Source organism: Passer montanus, unplaced genomic scaffold (genome assembly GCF_014805655.1).
Source record: "Passer montanus isolate IOZ18808 unplaced genomic scaffold, ASM1480565v1 scaffold86, whole genome shotgun sequence".
NCBI lineage: Eukaryota > Metazoa > Chordata > Aves > Passeriformes > Passeridae > Passer > Passer montanus.
In genome coordinates, this window is record NW_024373923.1 from 648,231 (window position 1) to 670,711 (window position 22,481).

General features: G+C 44.0%; 1 protein-coding gene across 2 annotated transcripts in view; it reads left to right on the forward strand.

Annotated features, from left to right (window-relative positions):
- Nucleotides 1–22,481, forward strand: part of LOC120513679 (urea transporter 2-like) — a 297,024-nt gene that overhangs the window by 267,804 nt on the left and 6,739 nt on the right. For both annotated transcript variants that reach the window (XM_039733314.1, XM_039733315.1), the window contains 4 exons: nucleotides 15,776–15,968; nucleotides 17,983–18,172; nucleotides 18,598–18,726; nucleotides 21,579–21,771. In XM_039733314.1, coding sequence (XP_039589248.1) covers nucleotides 15,803–15,968; nucleotides 17,983–18,172; nucleotides 18,598–18,726; nucleotides 21,579–21,771 — 678 coding nt within the window. In that variant the 5' untranslated portion in view covers nucleotides 15,776–15,802. The remainder of the gene's footprint in view (nucleotides 1–15,775; nucleotides 15,969–17,982; nucleotides 18,173–18,597; nucleotides 18,727–21,578; nucleotides 21,772–22,481) is intronic.

The window sequence follows — 22,481 nt, forward strand, 5'->3', positions numbered from 1 at the left end:
AAATGACACAAAGAAAGCAATAATCATTAAAATAAAAATATAAACAAGTCTATAAACCAAACCCTCAAGACATTTGCCATGTATAATGTAACTTTTATACCTCTTACTTCATAATGCATAACTTTACAAGAAAATTAATTTAATGCTTTTGCTAACCTTACTCAACCCCAATCAAGTAATAGGTAGCAAGAAAAACAATTATATGCACACACAGTAAGCTTTCATTTAGTTCAAGTGGTGATTCAAGTATTTCAATAGCATAATAAAGACCTGAAATCTATTTAACCAATGGCAATACCCTGAAAATCAGTTTTTCACAAGAGACTCCTTGGATATTTAAATCCACATAAACTTCTATGTCAGGGCTGTTGTGGGTTACTTATCTGTGCTGACCTCTATAAATTTCATCAGGTACTTCAGCCATGATACAGAAATAAACTCTATACAGAGGAGGGACAGAGCTCATGGCCAAAACATTTTGTCAATAACAATGGAGAGGATCTTGGGTCCAATTCTGACAGGGCAGGAGGAAAGGACTGACACTCATCAGCCCACCCCTGCTAGGATCACCCATAGCAGAGGGTTTAGCCATGGCAGCTCACACCACAAGCCCAAAGCATTCCTAGAAGTGTTCAATTCCAGGCTGGACAGGGCTAGGACTAACCTGGACTAGTAGAAGGTGTTCCTGCCCATGGCAGGAGGTGGAATGAGATGGTCTTCAAGGTCCTTTATAGCCCAAACCATTCTGTGATCCTGTGATCAGAGCTAAGGCCCACTTGGGCTGGCAAATCATTACCATGCCATCCACACAACATCATGACACCTCCTGTGGTGCTGGAAGGGGTTGTCAGAACAGAGGCAAAGGGCTGAAAAGCTCTTTAAACCCTTACCTCCCTCCCTGAGGTCCTGCCCCAAGCTCCCAGCAACGTGATTCCCATTTCACTGCAGAGGGAAAGGCTGAATCGTAGAGGTATTGAAGTGGTAGGTTAAAATTGGGGCATTTAGTCCTTACATCTACTCAGAGATAATTGGCTTAATTTTCCCTGTTGTGAGGCCTTCCTGCCTCCTGCTGCCTTCAAAAGACATCAGACTGCACACACACAGATTAGAAAATAGCACTGACTGTTAAAATGTTTGATTACAGATATTTCCATAATCACAAGCAAACATGTCAGATTTAAATGATCCTACTCTTAGGCTCCCCACCTGTAAAACATGAAACAAGGCACTTCATGCACTTTTCCAAAGCAAGGGTAGGGTTATTTCTAGAGCTGACTGAGGCCTTTGGCGATGGAAGAACCATGCTCAGAAAGTGTAAGGATAAGTAAGCATAAAATATTTTAAGAGGCTTTCAGGAGCAGGAAGAGTTTCTCTGTACTAATAAACCCCTGAAGGTTCTGCTGCCCTTGAGGTCAGTGACATGGCTGAGATATCCATGGTCATATAAAGATTGCAATTCTCTAAGCAGCTTTGTGGATAGCCAAAGGCAAGATCTACAAACCAGTCATTATCACAGTTCATATCAATCATTTTTTAAATTGATGAAAAGCCAAAAGTTTCAGCTCAGTAGGTGGCCTGCTCCAGAGCCTGATCCAGAGAGGACAACAGAACAATCCATGTGTCCCCTGACTTCAGCAGGGTTTGAACAGGGACTTCATGTCTTTGAGTCACAAATGCTGGAGCTTTGGACAGATCCTGATGGGCAACCAGCCCCACTGGGGACAGAGAATTCAGGCACTCATATTAATGCAGAAAAGCAAGAACTTAATGCAGGTCTGATAAAACAATTATGTTTCCTTCAGCCACCCTCATTTTCAGCTCAATCAACAAGCACAACATTCTTCCATGTTTGGCTGGAAGATTAGAAGTATTTTCTGATCAAGTTGCATCCCAGGACAGGAGCAGCCAGGAGACAGCTGCCAGCAGAGGTGGAGCAGCCCATTGTGCCTGGGACAGGAGTCAGGGAGAGGCAGCTGCCAGGCTGGACCATATTTTGGCAGGCTGAATGCAGCCCACAGGTCGCTTGTCCTCTGCCTCATGCATGTCCGTTCTCCAATGAGTCAAAATTCCCTTGCACCAAGTCAAGGAACAAGGCAGGAACTGCAGTGCCCAAGGTGCCCTCACACCTTTGCATGTATCTGGCTGTGAATGACTGCTGAACTTCAAAATTAATTCCCTTTTCCAGATTCTCAGCTTCTTAAACTTTTACAACTTAAATACTTATCTGTCCCATTACCTCAACCAGCTTGTTGATATGTCAGTTGAGGAACGCGTTGGCAAATTGGATGCAAATGTTTCTGCTCCTTTCCCTACCATGTCCAAACCACACAGTTACACCATCCTGAACTCACATAAACTCCCAACCATGTTTATTTCAGAGCTGCAAAGCTGATTTGACTGTTTAAATTGATGCAAGGAAATAGAAACAAATCGCTTTTCAGCCTCCAAGTTGGCTACTGCTGCACAAACATCCTTTTTTCTCCCTCAGGCTTCAACAATTCTCCTCCAAATGGGTCTGAGCACAAGTCATATAGATGAGTTATTCCTATCACATGTATTTTAGGGTTTTTTACCCTCAGATTTTTTTTTTCTTCATTTCAATTCCAAATATCTGGTCTTCCTTAATCATTCATATCCTTATTAAGGACCTTGCCAATGTCCATTTAAAGCAAATGATGACTTCTTGAATGGGTCAGACCATCCCGAAAGCTACGACTTTTTCCTCCAGTAAAATCTATAATGAGAACTGTGTGAATAACTCTTTTTTTGTTGTTGTTTAATGCTTGAACTGAAAAACTAAGAAAAAAAATTAGTACAGAATGAGTCTTAAAACTGTTTCATTTTTCTCAAAGGAATGACAACAAGCACAAAAACACAATAAATGTTTTATTGCAGTACTTTTCTCCTTTGAAAAATTATCATCGTATTTAGCTAAACTAGGCTTTAATACATGCAGACTGTAACTCTTTTATTTTCCCTTTCTGCATTTGATCTTTTTTTATTTTCTTCTGACAAAGTACTCTGCTAAACACAGCTGTTACTTCTGGATGTGGAGTGACCTGAAACTGCTTTTTTAGCAATAAAAGGCATCCTTCTCTCTAAAATTATATTTTTCTATCCAAAGACAGAAAGAGACCTAACCTTTTTCTCTCTTACAGAGCAAAACTAAGTATTTACTCATGGTGGGGCATGGGAATCAGCCGTGGGATTTGACTTGTGCTGCAGCCATGGAAAACAACCATGGCACAGAAGTGGCATATCTAATGTTAAGGGCAAAATTATTTAAAGTGTGCTTCTTCAGTGACTATGTCACCACAGCATTTCAGGTCTTCCTGGAAACACAGGAAATCCCACAGCAGCCTTGTGGAGAGGTATTTTGGTCCACAGCAAGGAGCCTGGGGTGCACCCTGAGTCTAACCTCACCTCAGATGAGGTTCAAATTAAAGGATCTAAAGCAAGTGGAAGCAGCCCTTGGCTCTTCCCTTCGCATCAGAAAAGCTTCAGCCAAACCCTTGGCTTTCCAAATCAACTTTTCATGACCTCCAAACTAATCCCAACCTTTGCACTGGACTCAGTACAACTGGCAAATTTATATTGTAAGCCTCATTAAGCCTCCTTCGGTCTCATAAATCCTATATTACCCAAGAACTGGCTATGCAGAAAGCACTCAGGGTCACACAAGACTAAGAGTGTGGCATTTAAATAACTCACACTAGTTAGATGTTTCCTCCACATAACTGGAAGCCTTCATTGAAACAAAATGTTGCATTTTGAGCATTACAATAGAACCCGTCTCTAAACCTAACCTTGGCTGCAGATAAGGAATATCCCTCAGGGTGAAAATTTACTGTGAGTAAAACAAGCTGATGCAGACTCTGTATTTTCCTTCACTGCTTTGCCAAAGTTCAGCAGCAAGGTTCTGCAATGCAACTTTCAAATCCTGTAAAATAACTCATACTAATAATACAGAGAATTAAAAAGGCAAAAAGCACATCAAGAGGCTAGAGCTTAAAGTTTTCAGAGTGATATCTCCATCACAGGACTTGCAAACTTGGAAATAACTGTAGTTCTGTAGTCACCAGTTTCACAGAGATTGTCCCTCATCTAAGGGCAGGAATACACACCAAGAAAAGATTCTGAATAAGGCAGCCAAATCTACTGAGAGCAACATACATCTTTTCTCTATGGTGTGAACAAAATTCAACCCTAACCATCACTCTGCAGTAAATCATTTCATATTCATAATCCCACCTGAACACTATCTTCTTACATGCCCTAAAAAAAAAGTAGCAATACTTTTTTTAAAAAGACCTAACTGTACAAATCATGAACATATCTGGCCTGAACCAATTTTACATTCTGACATTTTTTAAAATTTAAAAATGTCTTCAACTAATAAAGTTAAATTTTAAATTCCTAATACCTACCTCCCTGTTCTTCCAAATCACTTCTGCACCTGCAACCGACTCCCAGCCTCAGGCAGTGTACTCTGCTCAGCCTAAAGGTGAGCAGAATACCCCAAATCCTCAAATTCATTCACCTACCCACCTGTGAGAATGAACCCAGTGTTATTCTCGCACTCAGGGTGAAATTGGGAGTGTCTTACTCAGAAACACCAATACCACATTTCCACCTCTTTTCCACTTGAAGAATTAGGTGTTAATTGCAGAAATTGGCTATGACTTTGTCTCCGCTTCCTCATTTCAAAGAGTCCAATCTGTCCCAATATCCCACTCCCTCCTTTCCTCTCCTCTGGTCAAGAGGAAACCTTGACCTCCCCCTGGATCTCCAAGCTCAATTTTAACACATCTCCAAGCCTTGTCTGGGGAATTCACAGCACTCACACTTAAAAATTATACACAGAAGGAGGTCTGGCAAAACATTCTTTCTTTTTTGTTTGCCTTCCCTTCCTTGCGAACATGGACATTTCAGCTAAAATATATGATTCCATAGATTTTAGTCTCATTTATCCCCTATACAATGGGCACTAATTCCCATTCCCAATGCTAGATGTCTGCTGGGAATCCACTGGCCCCAGCTACCACCACAGCCAAGAGACACTGGTAAAAAATGCCCTCTGTACAAAATAAAATAAATCAATACACTGGGATGTGCTGTGCTGTTCACAAATCTTAACCCTGAGACTGTTTCTAAATCCATAACCCAGTCAGTCTCCAGAAGACAGAAGGCAGATTTTGGTCTGAGTTGAAGTTCTTTACGAGAAACATGTTTGGAAAGAGGAGATACCACCACCTGCATCAGTGGGTAAGGCTGAACCTTAGACAAAACTTGACACAACTCTAGACAGCCTCAGAATGAGCCAGCAATGTCCCCACCCACCTTGCAGCTACAGGACACATCTACATGTGATACGGTAGATAAATAATATTAGCTTCTTAAAAAAATTAAAGCAAAATTAAACAGTTTGAAAGATGTGAATTTAAAATATATATATTGTAGCCATTTAAATTTTTATTCTTGTTAAAAACTTCTGTAAAGGAATGGGATTGCTTTCACACCCATTCAAAATCCTCCACAAAAGGAAGAGAAACCTTGCTCCATCCTGCAGTAAACAAGACCCCCCTTGCAAACAACACCAGAAGCATTTTTTATGTACAACAACAAGAATACAGAGCAGCTCCACTGAGACTGATGGATATGACCCTTCTCTCACTTATATAAGTGATGTTTTATTAACTACAGAGGAATAAAACCTGAGATGACAGCCAGACTCTATCACATAAGTTTTTATCTGCAGCCCTCACTCCTCTCCATCTCTCCTATCTTAGGTCTAATGAAAAGACCATTAACATTAGGGGAACCTTTGCACTGCATTTCCAAAAGGCATAAGGCCATTTCTCCGTGCAAAAATGCCAATCCCATGGCACAGGAGCAGATAAGCTGCAACAGGGTTGTGGAGACAACACCCCAAATTAGAGAATCCTTGAAAAGATTGATTTAGAAGGGACCTTAAAGGTCTTTTAGTTCCAATCCCCCTGCCTAGGACAGGGTCACCTTCCACCAGGCCAGGTTGCTCCAAGCCCTGCCCAACCTGCTCCTGAGTATCCTGCAACATGCCACACTTTACTATTTTATTCCAGTAACTCTGGAGCCAGCAGCTTGGGAAATTTGTCCTGTCGTTTGCAATCTTTGAAGTGCAAACTTCAGGCTCACACAGAACAGAGAGAAGAGATGTCTGTGTTTTCAGGTGAGCAAAGCTGCAGACTTCAAAGGTTCCCCACTAGTCTGTGAAGCCTCTTAAAGATTGTCACCTGAGTTTATCAAAAGCTGGCAGAAAATGCATCCATACATCCAGATAAACACATTCTTTGATCTGAGTGATAAAAACAACTGTTTTTCTTCATGTAAACTCCTTTTTTGTAAATGTTTATGAACTGTGGGGAATTATGTCTCTGCCAGAATTTAAAATAAAGTGATTCAATGGGTTTGCCTTACACTTACCATTCATTATGCTCACAAACATTGCAGGAATCCCAATGGAGTTTTCAAGGAAGGTTCACGATGTTGTAGTTACCAGGGAAACACATGATAAATTGTTGTTATCTGAAAAAGAAAATCCCCATTAACTTTCTATTAAGGAGCAAGCGATGTGAACTATGTGGAGAAATGCTTTTACAGTTTCCATATTAAAATGCTGAGTGCTTTGTCCCAGGATTAACCAAATAATGGCCATGCTCTGACATTTTAATCCACTGTGAACAGCACCTAGCACTTTACAGTCTGTGGTTTACCATGCATTCCTAAAGACAGCCCAGTATTCGAGCTGGATCAGCCCAGGAACAGCAGACACCATGTGATTGTGTTTGCAGTTAAAATATTTACAAGAAAAGCTTTGCTAAGCTAAGCTAGGAAGAAAAAAAAAAAAAAAAAAAAAAAAAAAAAAGGCAATGTATTTCACACCAAATTGAAGGGGTTTTGCCAGCTCCCCAAGGCTTGTCCAGGATATCCAACCCCAGACAAAGAGCTTAAAGTTTTAACGACAAGATAATTTTGCACAGAATAAACAAGGTTTCTCAGTGTATGTTAACATCAGCCATTTGGTCTTGGAGCACAGGTGTTGCACACCACCAGTCACCTGTCTCTGCAGAGCACTGATGGAGTCACGGATGCTCCAACCCTGCCTTGCCTTTTGTGCTCCCTGGCATGAGAAGCACATGGCACCACCTAAGCAGCCACAGAAAAAAACAGAAAAACTTCCAAATTCAAAGCCCTTTTTGAGCTCTTGCAGACTGGGTGGGCAGCTGAGGCAGGAATCATTGCCTTTAACCAATTCCTCTCTGAAGAACTTAATGTCCCTGCCATCTTTTGGTCACTCCCCAGCCTTTGAGACTGACCACAAGACTGCCTCCAACCTCACTGCAGCATGAACAGGCTGCCTAAAATCACCTTTAGCAGAAGCTAAATTAAATCTGCCTTCTTCCATACTAAAATGTCCCAAGGCACATTTCCTTCCCTGTCCTCTCTTTCACATCCATCAGTTAGAGTATCTCAGCCTGGCAGAATGTAGCCCTCAACAAAGAACAGTAATTTCTCTGGCAGCTCCAAACTGATTCACATTTGGCTGCCCATGTCTGTCACACTCAAGCCTTACAGAGTAAGACCCTGAATCACTATAGTGAGTTAAAAGGATTTATTCTCATTTAAGAGGTCACCTCTGAATTGATGAGAGATATTCAGTAGTTGACTTGCCCAAGTTTTCACTGTTAATTAATAAGAAAGTAGAGATATTGTCCAGTTCCTTGCTGTATTATTCCCACCTTGCTACTCTCTGGATTAAAGAAGGCATTCATTTCATTGGAACATCATGTTAGGATGCCTAAGCTTTGTACCACAAGAAAGGATCTTTAGAAATACTTCTGACAAGCAGAGACAGTGTTATGGGATGTGGGAGTTAATTTTTCCTTCCTGATGAGACAGAGCAGTGACTGGTTCTGAAAATGAAGACAGGCAGCTCATGGTCAGTGTGGAGGAGAAAGACAGGGAAACATCAAAGTGAAACTCAGGAAAATGCTGGCACAACAAGGCAGGTGTGACCATCAGGACAGATCCTGTGCTAAAGGAGAAGAGATATGTCAGGACAAGAGGACACAGCAATTCTTCATGGAAAGGGTTGCTAAACATTGGAGTTGCCACCCCTGGAAGTGCACAAGGAAAAAATGGACGTGATACTCAGTGTTCTGGTCCGGGTGATTGGTCAAAGTTTGAACTTGATGATCTTAGAGGTTTTTTCCAGCATTTATGATTCAAAGAAAGAAAATGTAAGGTTTGGACACAGCCTGAAAATGAGGCTCTAGACCAAACTGAAAGAGCAGCATGAGCTGAAGGTGGGTGACAGAGGAGAGAAACAGGAAAAAAGTGGGGCACAGTGAGCCCAGCAGCACTACTGGCAGGGCTTTTCCTTGACATATCTGCAGGTCCATTCCTGCTTCAGATCAGACAGAATATCTCACATTTCCCTGCCCTCTCTCTTACAAGAAAAGGCTGATCCTGATCATGGTGATGGTCACATCTCCAAAGGCATAACGCTCTAGGGAAGGGTTCTCTCTGAAGGCAGAACACACATCCAACCTTCTTTCCTAGCTGTCAGGTTACCTGGCTGGTTTCTCATAATATCCAGAGGCACAACTTTAGTTGAACATTTGACATCACACAGCTTCACACCACAGATTTAGTCCTCGCTGTAAATCAGTGTCAGCAGGATGCAAAATAATGGAACAAAAATCTCATTTTAGTCTGTTGACCTGGTTTCTTTTTCCTTGCCTTATTTTTACTTTTACTGCTCTGCTTCTTAAATTCATTCCTAAAACAAGCAAACCCTTTTTGTTTCCATTTGCAAAGGATTTTTAAAAAAATGAAAAAAAAAAGGAGTGAGAGAGACTCACAAACACAAAAAGCCAAAAAGAAACAGAGGAGAGGTATGTGTTATTGGACAAGTGTTTAATTTATGGAACTTGGCTGGCAGAACAAGAGTTTGAATTGTACTTCAATAAGTGGAGCTCTTAGAATAAATGTGGCTTGTAAAATTGTTTTACAGTCTGCTTTGCTGAACAGCCAACACCTCATGGAAACCTTTGAAAAACATTCTGTTTAGAAGCTACGGTTTTTATATTTCATATTTTCTCTATTTGTTTTCCCCTCTGGTTTTATAACTGGAACCATATGCAGGAAAACAGGATTTTTGTGTCTTAAAATATCTACCTGACCTGACTACTTTTATTACTGAAAAACAGATAGCATTTTGAAAATTCTTCACGTATGAGGCACTTGGTTCAAACATGAAGGTGTACTTGTTTGATATCCCAGTGAGCTACAGATTTCCTGACTAACCTTAGGACAGTCATTTAGCTGAGACTCATCACGCCTCTCCCCGCGTACACGTGGTGCAGCTGTGTGCATCTGAGCTGTCTGTCTTTCCCATTATAGACAGAAAATGTGACAGCATTTGGGACATGATTCATCTGTGTAGGATGGGAGAGGATGAATCATGCTCTAGATGCATATATTGACCAGCCCTTCAGTGGAAGTCAAGGCAAGATGCTCAGGTACAGACATTCACACTGCACACACCAACCCTCGCTGGTCCCGTCTCAGTCTCTCTGTGTCACTGCAAGGATGAGGTAGCCACTTGTGGGAGTCAATCCATCCCATCCTAACAATGATATCCCACACACCCTGGAGATGATGCTGATCATTCCATTCCAGCCATGGAAAGGCAACATAATGATAAGCCTTTAAATGGTTATAGGGAGCCAAGAGCAATAGAACTAGAGTTAGATAATATATTACAAAGAATTTCTTCCCTGTGAGGGTGGTGAGGCCCTGGCACATGTTGCCCAGGGAAGCTGTGGCTGCCCAATTCCTGGAAGTGTCCAAGGCCTGGAAGGTGTCCCTGCCCATGGCAGGGGGTGGGAGAGGATGAGCTTTAATGTCCCTTTCAACACAAACCACTTTACAAGTCCATGAATCCCTTTCTAGCAACACCATTCAGGAGATCTGTGGAAAGGAAGCCAAAGCCTCCTCCTTCACAGTTACACACATGTGCACATGTGTGTGTGTGTGACTGTGGCTGCACAGACAATCCAAATACAAAAGGTATTTTTGTGCCAGCACAGCTTCTACCACAGACACCAATAAAATCCATTAGATAAACTCTGTGCCTCCACTGGCAGAATGGGAGATACTGCTACAGCAGAGGGGGAAAGAAGTAGTGAACTTTCGCCTTGGAGCAAAGTATTGTGTTACACAGTACAGAGACTGGGAAAGGAAGACACAGAAAGACTCCAAGACCACACTGTAAAAGCCAATTATCTAAATAAGGAATGTAAAATTCATATTTAACCCCATTAAACTACCCCAACTGCTAATTGTTGTAGCTGTGCTTGTAAAGATATTACAGAACTGCTGTGGGATGTGGCTTCATTTAATGACTGTGATAGGAAAAGAGTCACCTGAGCACCTTTTTTTCCTTTTGGGTGGTTGGTTTTTTTGGGTTTGGTGGGTTTTTTTGTTTGTTTTTTTGTTTTTTGTTTTTTGGGGTTTTTTTCTGTTTGTTTGGGGTTTGTTTTTTTTTTGTTTTGGTTTGGGGTTTTTTGTTGTTGTTGGTTGGTTGTTTATTTGGTTTTTTGTTCTTTTTTTCTTATTTTAAAGATTTCAGAAACTATTCTGAGAAACTGTGCTGCATGCATCCTCAGCAACTGCTCCGAAATGCCCTGATTTTTTCATTTGCTTTCAACATCACAGGTTGATCCCTGGTAGAGCCTCACTTGGCAAAGTCATTACAACTCAGCCAAGCATTCTGTCACCATCCCAAAGTTTTTCCCTCTAGCTGTACATGGTATTTCTTCTCTATTCTTTTATAGCTTCTTATGAGAGAAATGTGCTTTTGCAAACTGTTTCTTTTCAAGGCCCTTGTGAGGCCACATCCCTTGAAGTCAATGCATTTCTGATGACTCTGCTTTCAGCACAGAAGTGGAAAGATAATTTATCCAGGCTTGGCTTCAGGTACCTTAACACATGGCCAAGCTCCCAACACAAACAGCAGCCCTGTAGAACATTTGGCTCAAGTGATTCTCATCACCCACCACACTGGTCATGCACCATCTCACTGTCCTGACCAAGAAAACTGTTGGTTTTTTTTTTTAATTTGTGTGAGGCCACCAGATCACTGAAGGCTTTGTGATATTGGTACGCTGGATATTGGAACGTTTTCTTTAGTAGCACAAACCAAAGAGAAACCCTGAGCTTGATGTGGAAAGCTTTAAAAATACACATCTCTGTGCTGTCAGCACCCTGCACCTCAAAAGCAGGCTGCAGCAGCTGTCTGCTGGGGGATGAGCAGGCACAGGTAGGTCTGGAGGTGAGTCCCAAGCACCTGGCACTACCCTGCAGTCTGGAAAATGTTCTTAACAAGCAGGACTGCTCATTACCACGCTGATGAATTGGTGTTTGCTAACAAAAGGCCCTTTCTCAAGGAATTCCTCATCAGCCCTAGGTGTGCCATAAGTGATTCAGGCTCTCATTAGCCTTAATTAGATAATTGTTAGAATGATTTCTCTGTTATTCATGCACCCTATACCACTGAGCACCAGCCCATCGATAGACTGACAGGTGTTCTCTGCAAAGAAAGGGTGGTTTTCTCCAGGATGAAATGATCCTGCAGGGATCACTGTGCCCACCACAACCCTCCAGGGTCTTATCCAGCTGTTGCAGCCCCTTGGGCTGTTCTTACATAAGGACCCACGATTCACCACTGCAGCACTGCAGGGGCTTTCAGCACCCCCAATTTATTTTTTTTTTCACTATGTATTTCCCCCCCAAATTTGGTAATTCCACAGCTTTCTCCTCCGGCCATGTCCCAAGTTGCTTTGCCATCTCAGGAGGGTGAGTGTGCTCCATCCAAGATGAGACTTATCTCCCTTCCAATCCATAAGAAGAAAGCAAGCAGGAATCATAAAAAGGGGCAAATTTTTTTAGCCCCAGAACTTCAATGCCTGACTTGATGTCAATTACAGACCCGTTGCAGATGGCTCAGTGATTTAAAAGCATTAGCCTGGGACTACAGATCCCATTCCCAAAATATTCAAGGTTGACCTTGGCAAAGTCTCTTAGGCTGGAACTTTTCTTGCCTGCAAGCAGACCTCTAAAAAGCCACCAGGCTCCCTCTGCAGCCAGTGGAAAAGAGAGGCAGAACACCCTTGTTTTTTTCTTTTCCTTTTCCACGACTCAGTTAGGTATGTTAGGAAAAAGAGATACCCATCACTCTCTGGAGATATTAATTTCTCCCTACAGAGACGAATTGACTAAAAAATTCAAAAGAGGAAAGGGGTCTCATATGACAACATTGCCCTTAACCCCTGACAGTTAAATGATGTGAGCAATGCAATAATTTTTAAAATACACAGGTCCCACATCTCCATTTCAGAGGGAATTGAGCTATGCAGCCTTGTAAGTACAGGGTTTAGGAGCTCTGAAGTCATGTTTCTGCTTTGTAAAAACCCCAAGTAATTTTTTCTGGTGGGGTTTAAAATGAGCATAAGCTTTTCATATGCTGTGATGACTCAGACACAGCCCCTTGGCATTTATTCTCCCTGCTGGTAACAGCTGTACTGCTGAGCTCATGGAGGTTACTGTTCACAGCAAAGGGAGCACTCACCTTTCTTTATTGATGCATCCCTAAAACTTCAAGACCGTAAGGCACATTCCAGTCTTCTTTACATGGATCCAGGGCTCTCTGAGCCCACCTCAGCCCTTGAAATCCTTTGGAAAACACTTCAGGGAGAACATGAGCAAACAAACAAAGCAGACAAAATGGAAGAGGATCACAGAAGCATAGAATTGTTTAAGTTGGAAAAGCACTCTAACATCATCAAGTCCAACAATAACCCAGCACTGCCAAGGCCACCACTAACCCATGTCCCCAGGTGCCACATTCACACAACCTTTGATCACTTCTAGGGATGATGATTCCACCACTGCCCTGGGCAGCCTGTGGCAGTGTTCACCAGAGAGTTATCTCTTTTACCAGATCAATTGCTAAGTATGGCTGTGAACCTCTGTAGGGAAAGCAACCTCAGTGACAGCCAGGTGCTGTCCTGGCATTGCTCTGGAGCCTCTTCTCTTCTTGTGCTATCGCCTTCAGACCCTGTGTCCCTCCCAGAAATTATTGGGTGTCTCACTAGAGCACCCAGGTTGAGCTGTCTCTGGGAATGGCAGGAACTTTCTGTTGGCAGCTGTGGGCTCAGATGCCCTGACTTCCACCCGAAGGCACCCAGAGCTACAACCAAGAAAATTATGCATCTTACAAAGCCCTCTGCTCATGGAATGTAACCAGGCACAAATATTTTCCAGCAGAAGCTGGTCTCTTCCTACCTCAGAGGGATGTAAATTCCCAATATCTAACCACTGCAAATTCCCCCAGCCTAGAGGACACGTGAGAAGAGAAGGGGAACTCCAGCTCAGTGTTCCCTACACCAAAATCTTCCTGGGTAGCCACAAGGAGTAGCCAAAATTGGCAGCCACCAAGGATGGCCTAAACTGAAACCAGGAACTGGACTAGCTTCTGGGCAGAATGAGATTACAAATCAGAAAACAAAGCAGGATAACAAAACCACCCCCTCTCTCTTCTTTTGCTCCTGGTTTGTTCCTGCCCTGAGCACAGCTTTGCAGAACCTCAAAATCTCCCTCTTATCAACCCCATGAAACATCCCTGGGCAAGGGCTGGAGCCCCTCTGCTCTGGAGCCAGCCTGGCACAGCTGGGGCTGCTCCCCTGCACAAGAGAAGGCTGCAGGGACACCTGAGAGCCCCTGCCAGGGCCTGCAGGGGCTCCAGGAGAGCTGCCCAGGGACTGTGGACAAGGCCTGCAGGGACAGCACACAGAGGGAATGATTTTAAACTAAAACAGGAACAATTTAGGTTAGGTAAAAGGAAAAAAGGAAAAAAGGGAAAAAAGGGGAAAAAGGAAAAAAAGGAAAAGAGGAAAAAACGGAAAAGAGGAAAAAGGAAAGGAAAAGAGTCTTGGCTGTGAGACTGTGGCACAGGGTGCCCAGAGCAGCTGTGCCTGCCCCTGGATCCCTGGAAGTGCCCAAGGCCAGTTTGGACAGGGCTTGGAGCAGCCTGGGACAATGGAAGGTGTCCCTGTCCATGGCAGGGGATGGAAGGGGATGGGCTTTTAAGTTCCTTCCCACCTATACCAATCCCTGATTATGTGATTCAGCGTTTGCAGGTGTCTGCTCTTTGCACAACCACAGTATTTATTTTATTTTTTTTAGACCGTTTAATACCTTCTATAGTCCTCCCCCGCCAGGCTCAGACAAACCGAGCGGCGCTCAGGTTTCGTCAGCACGGTTCCACACAGCAGCCCCTCTTGCCGGTGCAGCCCTGCCCGTGCTGACGCCGATGGTGAAGGTCACCCCAAAAAGTGCCGTGGGGAAGAGCTGCCGGCAGAGAGAGCCAGAGCACTGGGGAACGGGCGCCGCGCAACGCGTGTGCAGGGCTGCGCTCAGCCACGGGCTGCCAGGGCAGAGGGAAAGCAGATTTTCTTGCTCAAGGACCTTCTTCCGAGGGCGTTCAGAGCCACAGGTATCTTTGCCATCTTCCCGGCAGTGCTCCTCTCTGCAAAGCAGCCTTTCCTGCAGGCAAGCATCCCTGCCTACTGCTGCTGCAGGCTGCCACGCCGAGAGCCAGCCTCCCCGAGCCGTCCCCAAACAGGCTCCCACCGGAAGATGGTGCCCATATTCCACAAAACTGGGGCAGGCCCTTCACAGCACAGTCCGCTTCGGGGCAACACCTAGAAGAAACCCGGCCACACTATATCAAAATCACCAGAGCAAATCCCACAGCTGATGCCAGGCTCCCTCAGGCAGCAAGGATGCAATTTTGAGGGTGTGACCTGCAATGTAGCTCACCAGGCTGCAGTGCAGTGTATTTGTGTATTTTCTTTCTTTAATGTTGATATGGTAATAGACTTTTTAATGAGCAAAGCCCCACAAGCGTAATTGGAAATTTAATAAATCCCTACTCCTGCTGAATATTCACCTGCTAACTAAGGAGAACACAGCCCTGAGCCAATGCTCTTGTCCTTGTCAAAAGCCACATGTGGATGCTGATTTCTGTGCAATGCTTTGATGCTACCCCAGGTTGTTCTCTCTGGTCTATCAAAGGCAGATGTGGAATGAGGAGCATCATAGATTCCTGGTGATATACAAAAGCACCAACTCACAACATCAAAAAGGACACAGACTTCAGCCTCTCCTCTTGTATTTTCTTGTCCCCTCCTCTCTGCTGCTGTACTGGCAATTTGCATTGGTTGCCTCCAGCTCACTGCTGGACGAACTTCAGCAGGCTCCCTTCTCAGCACCTGCCACAGTAGCTACACTCAGCCAAGCATGGACAGCACACAGGTGCTCCTCAGTCTCTTGGCAAATGTCATGTCTCATGTCCAGCCAGCAGCTTGTCACAGGCTGCATCAGGAGCTGGAGTGAGGGTGGGATGCTGCAAGGCACCCATGCCACGTGTCTCTTTCTCCTTGCAGCTCTGTGTCTGTGCCACAGCCCCATGACAGCAGCAGGGCACTGCCTGGTCCCCATCCCTGAGAGGAGACACCACTGCAGTACACACCACCCCCAGCTGTGGATCTGGCAGATATCTTCCTCATAGACATCCCATCTTTGATAAAAGGCATCACCACTGGGTTCTGGAGGTTGTCAGAGCCCAACCCAAAGGGTTTTTCTAACACATTGCCTCTGTGATTTACAGTTACCCTTTATCACCACCCAAAAGAGGATGGAGCTCGGCGAGATCGTTGTGACTGAACATCCCAATGAGAGGGAGCTTTACAAGAAGGAGATGCCAAGAGCCCAGAATCTGCTGTGGAGAAGTGGAAACTGGATCCACCATAGTTTTGGGTATCTCACAGGAGAAATGAACGAATATGGAGAGTGGATGAAAAGTAAGCAGAAGGATGTGTTTGGGGATATCCATATTGCCATCAGTATTTCCAGTGAATTTCACCCCCTGAGGCAGAGCAGAAGCAGCATGGTCCAAGCTCCACTTAGTGTCAAAACCAGCACCAGTCAGTAATGCAAATTGCTGTGATGGAGCAGCTTCCCAGCCTCTTAGACTCCCCCAGTAGAATTCTCTCCAAGCTCATGGGAAGCTCTGGTCTTTTAATTATCTCACTCTCAGGAAGACAATCTCACCGCATCCTCTGGCCCTCACTATGGCAGCAGGCAAAATTCACCACAGTCCTGAGGTGTCTTTCACACTTAATCAGTCACATGTCATGAGCATCACGTCTCACATAGCAGTGTCAGAATCCCACAGCAGGGCTGGGGGTTGAGTCTCCTTTGCAACTGTCTTGGATCAGCCACTGGCTCTCATCCATCTGAGGGCTGATGATGGGGAATTGCCTCCTGACAGAGGCAGAGGCTCTTGAGTTCCCAGCCTTGGGGGAGCAATAAACACTGAGAGGGTGTTACAATGCCATAAGGTAGAAGCCAGGACTGATCTCAAAGGTTCACTGTCCAGACAGGAGCAATGCACGAGCAGACAGTCCAAGATACCCATAATTACTGGGGATTGAGAGGCTGTGTAAGACTGTGGGTCCTCTGTCAAGGCTAGGGTTGTTAGCAGTACACCTCCAGCAATGGGAGAGAAATAGGAGGCATCCATTTACATCCAGGCCAGTGTTATCCCCAGACACAGGGGGATATCTCCTCCTGCTTTCTCTCTACTCCAGAGCTCCATGCTTTGTCAACAACTTTTCTTACTCAGTGTTCTGGAAAGCTTTGGCCACTGTCCTCTGGTTATATTTGAATATTTTCAGATAATACTTGTGTCTGAAACTAAGTGTATTGCTGATACCTGTTGCATAGCTCAACCCCAAAATGCTAATTAAAATTAGTTCAGACAAGCTTGGTCATTTTTTTCTAGGGAACCCCTTCCTCCTCCTCCTCCTTGTTCCGCCTCCTTAACCTTACCTGGAAGGAATTTTTAGAATAAGTCATTGCCCATATTCAGAAAATATCCTGACACCTTAAGCTGCATCTAATGAACAATCAAATTAAGATTATTAATTTCAATTATTGAAGAAAATAAAAGCTGCGTATGCACATTGTATGAACATCTGAGCATCTTGTACATGGAAGCAGCTCCCCTTTCCCATCCATTTCCTTGCATCATCCTTTAATAACACACAGCAGTTCAGAAATAGTTGCAGTTTTCCCACAAGAGAGGCAGAAGAAAAACTCAAGTCAATTTGCAGTAGGAGAACAAGCAGCAAAACATTATTGCAGTGCCTTCATCCCACCTTCCCCTGCATACACCTGAGGTATCTGTGCTTGGTGTCTGTTTACTCTGTCCACGTTCAATAACCTTCTCCAAAGAGCAATAACTCTTTGTCCTCTGGAAATGCCTCTTTGCCTTCAGTACTGTCCAAGCTATAATTATTGCTTCCTAATTTAGATTCTTTAGCTCTCAAAACACTTTTTAGAAACCTGTGACCCCCATCTCCTATATACACCATACCTCCATGTTCAGGATTGCTGATTTTCTTCCTAAAACAGCAAAATCACTTCCTTTTCATATTTCCCTATATATATACAAAGTATTTTCAGAGTCCCCCTCTGCATTTGAGTTATACACCAAAAGAGTCTGTCTCCTTATTGATTTACAGCATAATCTAAAGTGATCTACCGTGCAAATAATCTATTGACTATTCTCTGACCACTATAAATAAATCACTTTTTTCTCTGTCCCTCCATAAATTTTATAGCAGTGCCCTGTACATCCCTATTAGTTCTCAAGTGCCAGATGCAAAATATGCAGAGACAACAATCAATCAGAGATCTTTTTACAGACCTGTCAATACTTCACCTCTGTTCTGTGCCCAGAAAGGGGCTGCAGAGATTGTGCTTGGCTAAAATGATGCCTTTTCAACAGTGTTTTGCTTTGATCTCTTCCAGACAAGCCCTTAATGGTTCAGCTGGTGGACTGGATCTTGCGAGGGACCTCTCAGGTGATGTTTGTCAACAACCCTCTCAGCGGGCTGATCATTTTAGTGGGGCTTTTCGTCCAGAGCCCCTGGTGGATGCTCACAGGCTTCACTGGAACTACTGTGTCCACACTAACTGCACTGGCCCTCAGTCAGGACAGGTAGGTGGCACCTCATGTCCTCGTGCACTTAATAAAAATTGATAGTTGTGATATCATTTGGAGACCACTGATGGGTCACTGCACCTTGTTAGAGACAGAAGACTCAGGTGAAGACAGAGTTGTGGTCCAAGAAGAGCCGGCCTGCCCCTGTGGCTGTCTGTCCTCCCAAAAACACACAGTTCTTTCTCCCTGATAGCCCTCCTCACAACCATCGAGGTCCTTTGAGTCACAAGGATCCCCCTCCATCATCCAGCAGTCCCCAAACTTTCCACTTCCACACACCAGTGCAAGGCAGTACATCAGTAATCCCACTGCTTTCTCACCCCCTCACCAGGGGCAGGACACTTACAAATTGCATTTCCGTGGGCCTCAGAGACGGGCTGCCTTCAGCAAAGTTTTCTGTCTCACAATTGTCTCCATCGCAGGCCATCCATCGCAGCTGGCCTGCACGGCTACAACGGGATCCTGGTGGGCCTGCTCATGGCCGTCTACTCTGACAAAGGGGACTACTACTGGTGGCTCCTGCCCCCTGTGGCAGTGATTTCCATGGCCTGGTAAGTGCCACTGCCCCGGATGCCCTGTGAAGGCTGACCTAGAACAGAGACTGGGCAGAGCTAAAGAATAAAGTAGAAGGCCTCTGTTTATTAGAAGGCCTCAATGGATGCACCTCGGGCAGCACAAGAGCCTGGCCAGGGCTACACCCAAGATGAACCAAAATGGGCACAAAATGGATGACCGGTCACGGGGCCTCACACTTGTATAACTTTTGGTCCATTTGCACATTGGAGTTAATTGTCCGAGTCCCATCTTTCTTGTTTTTCTCTCTTCAGCCCATGATGTTTATGCTCTTGGGCCTGAGATTTGGATCATTTGTCCTTGGTCCCCAGCTAGAGAAGGAATTGTTTTGTCTCCCTGCTCTGTGAAGAGAGCTTACTATGCCCAAATATGAAGCTCAGAAATACACACTAAAGCAGCACAGAATCTGAAAAATATAAAATCTAAAACCTGAGGCATCACTCCTTCTAGGGACAATTCCCAAAGGATGGGTCTGGCTACAGCAGCGTGGGCACATTGAGAGCCCCTCTGCCCTGCACCAGTGACTCCAGGCTTGATGGCACTGGAGGGTTGTGTTCGTCACCACACAGAGCTCGTGGGGGACGTGGTAGGAGCGCTGAGGGCACAGAAACACTGATTATAGCACACAGGAAAAGCAGTCCCATCCCAGTCCTCTGTCACCACACACAGAGGGGGACGTGGTAGGAGCTGAGGGCACAGAAACACTGATTATAGCACACAGGAAAAGCAGTCCCATCCCAGTCCTCTGAAAATGGCCCTCAGCAGCAGGACACACACGGGCTGGAGGTCATTGCACCCAACACCACAACGCTTCATCCTCATCCAGCCCCTGAATCAACCCTGTGCTCATCCTGGGGCTCAATTCAATATCCTCTCTCTCAGATGTACAAGCAGTCATGAGCAAAATTAATTCCTTCAAGTAGCTCCAAAGGACAGGCGATGTCTGTCCAGGATTAAATTTTGCCATTTTTAAATATGGATCTGAGCAGCACTGCAGAATCTGTTTAACAGCCTTAACTGAAATTAATTTAATAGTCTCATTTTATCACTCTAAGCAGTAAGATGCAAACCATTATTGGATTTTCACTGCTTTTAAGATCAGATTTGTTTTATATTTCATTTCTTTAGTCATTCTCAGCAAAGGTCATTTCATAACAATCTCTCAAAACCCAGGACATGTTACAAGAATGCTTAGTTTGTCTTATCTGCCAGAATTCCTTGAGGCCTTTTGTTCAAAAATTTCTTCATTGTTTAGTTCACAAGTCTTGAGGGTAGAGCTGAAATATGTTAAAATCAGACACTTCAGTGATTTTTTTAATCGATACTTTGACTTTCAGTTTTAGAAGTCAGCATTTATTTAACTGTTTCCTTTTTTCCTGACAAGATGTGTAAGTGACAGAAGCTTTGTATTTCAGCACAGAAATTAGGACACCATTTTCACTGAAGTACTGATTTATTTTTTTTCCCTACAGCTGCAAGCAAGGAAATCTGTAAACTCCTTTGGGAACCAAACTTGTCAAAAAAAGAATAGGCTTCATCTGAGATTACACAGGGAGAACAAAGCATTTTTCCCACAGATAGTATCTGTACAGCAGGACACAAGATGTTGCTATTGAAATGTCAAACAACTTGGCTGGAATTGTTTTTTATTATAACCAGCTTAATGACCTTCTAGGGCTCAAATCCAGTTCCTTGAAAAACTTAAAGTCTTTAAATTGATTTTTTTATAAACTGTAATGTTCACTGCTACTTGGAGTAGACCATAAGAGCTATTCAGATCACCTGTAGCAGAAGAGCTCAGCTGGAAGGAGAACACTGGCTTTTTGCACCAAGGACTGGCCATTTCTTCTTTTCCTTGAGCATTCTGGGGCCCATAAAAATCAGATATCTTACCAATATATTTCCATAAAGTCCTTCATGCAGGACACACACTTCAAGTGAAAATCGGGGAGTCTGGAAATGTCCTGAGGAAAGCAGATCAAATGAAGATTATATCCCAGGTCCTACAGCCAAGAACTTTGGGAAGGGCCATGGTATTTCAAAGTTTATATGGTTTTTGTGTTCTGACTCTAGGTTGAGTCTCATCCCAAATACTTTGCATACTAAAAATCTTCAATCAAGCTACTTAAAAACAAGTCTCAGTTTACAGTAAACTGTGTATGATTTCAGATGGTACCTGGGCAGCACAAAATTACATTAGTCAAGGTCTGGCTCTGTTACAGTGGTGATTTCATCTTACACTCTGTTGGGGCTCATAGTCCCCAGAACTAGTGTCCAACAGAGTAAATATTTTTATCTTTCTTAATGGAAGATTTTCCACTGTCTTTGATCACTTCTTCTCCTTTATTTCTCTTCCAGACCCATCTCCTGATACCCTTCAAACCATTTAAACAAGAACAAAACAAAACAAAAAAAGCAAACTGGGTAATTTCCAACTCCCTCCTGCCTCCCCAAGACAGCAGCTTTTTTAGACCATCTAAAGTTCTTCCCAGTTCTTCACGTGACATTCAAAAAATTTCCTTTTCTGCTTTTTGTTCAAATATTAAACTGAATAGTAAGTCAGATTGCCTGTCTATGTCCATGCTCAAATGCTTTATTGGATGCATACAGGGATGTGAAAATATTTTTTTAAGAAATATGAAGAGCTTTTGACAACTCTTTGTTTGATGCAGATTAAGATATTAAGGCATTCACCACCTGGTGTTGCTACAAGGAACTGTATTGGCCTTTATTTGCCAAAATTATCATTTTGTGACCAAAGAAGCAGGCTGTCTCACCACTATAAATTGTGATGAGCAAGTTATAATTCTATTTCTTCTCTTGTTCTCAGCCCTGTACTGTCCAGTGCTTTGGGATCCATCTTCAGCAAATGGGACCTTCCTGTTTTCACTCTGCCCTTCAACATTGTGGTGACCCTGTACCTGGCAGCCACAGGACACTACAACCCCTTCTTCCCCACAACCCTCATCAAACCTGTAGCTGCAGTGCCCAATATCACCTGGTCTGACATCAATGTGCCACTGGTAAGCTTCACACCAGCAGGTTTATGGTATTTCACTGAAAAGGTGAGCATGAAGGTGTTCTCCTCTGGATGACACTTTTGCGTGGGTCAGAATTCACAGAAGTACATGGGTTGGTTCAGTGCCACAGAATCCCCAGGGACAGTCCTGGTTCATCCAGCAGAAAGGCTGGTGGAGCCTCAGGGAGCAGAGAACCTGAGCCTCTCATTCCCCTCAAATGTGGGTTGTCCCAGAACTTGTCTTGAGTGTACATCCAGCACACATCTGGATATGACCTCCTCCTGTCCGGGTTAAAAAAACATCAGCGACACTGTCAGTGGCAATATGAAAATTCAGAGGGAACATCAGGATTTCAAAGTGACAGAAACTCATTTACACCCAGTCCCCTCATGTCTAGCTCTACCTCTGGAGGCTCACCTTCCCAAAGGAGAACAGGATAATTGATCCAGAGGGTTGTGGTCAATGGCTCCCAGGTGGTCCCTCAGGTGTCTGTCTGGCCACCAGTGTTATTGAATATCCTCATTAATGACACAGCCAGAGGGATCCAGGGCACCCTCAGAGGATTTGCAGATGGCACCAAGCTGAGAGGTGCAGCTGACACACCTGGAGGATGGGATGGCATCCAGAGGGACCTGGACAGGCTGGAGAAGGGGCCCAGGGGAAATCTCATGAGGTTTGACAAGGCCAAGTGCTGGAGCTGCACCTGGGCCAGG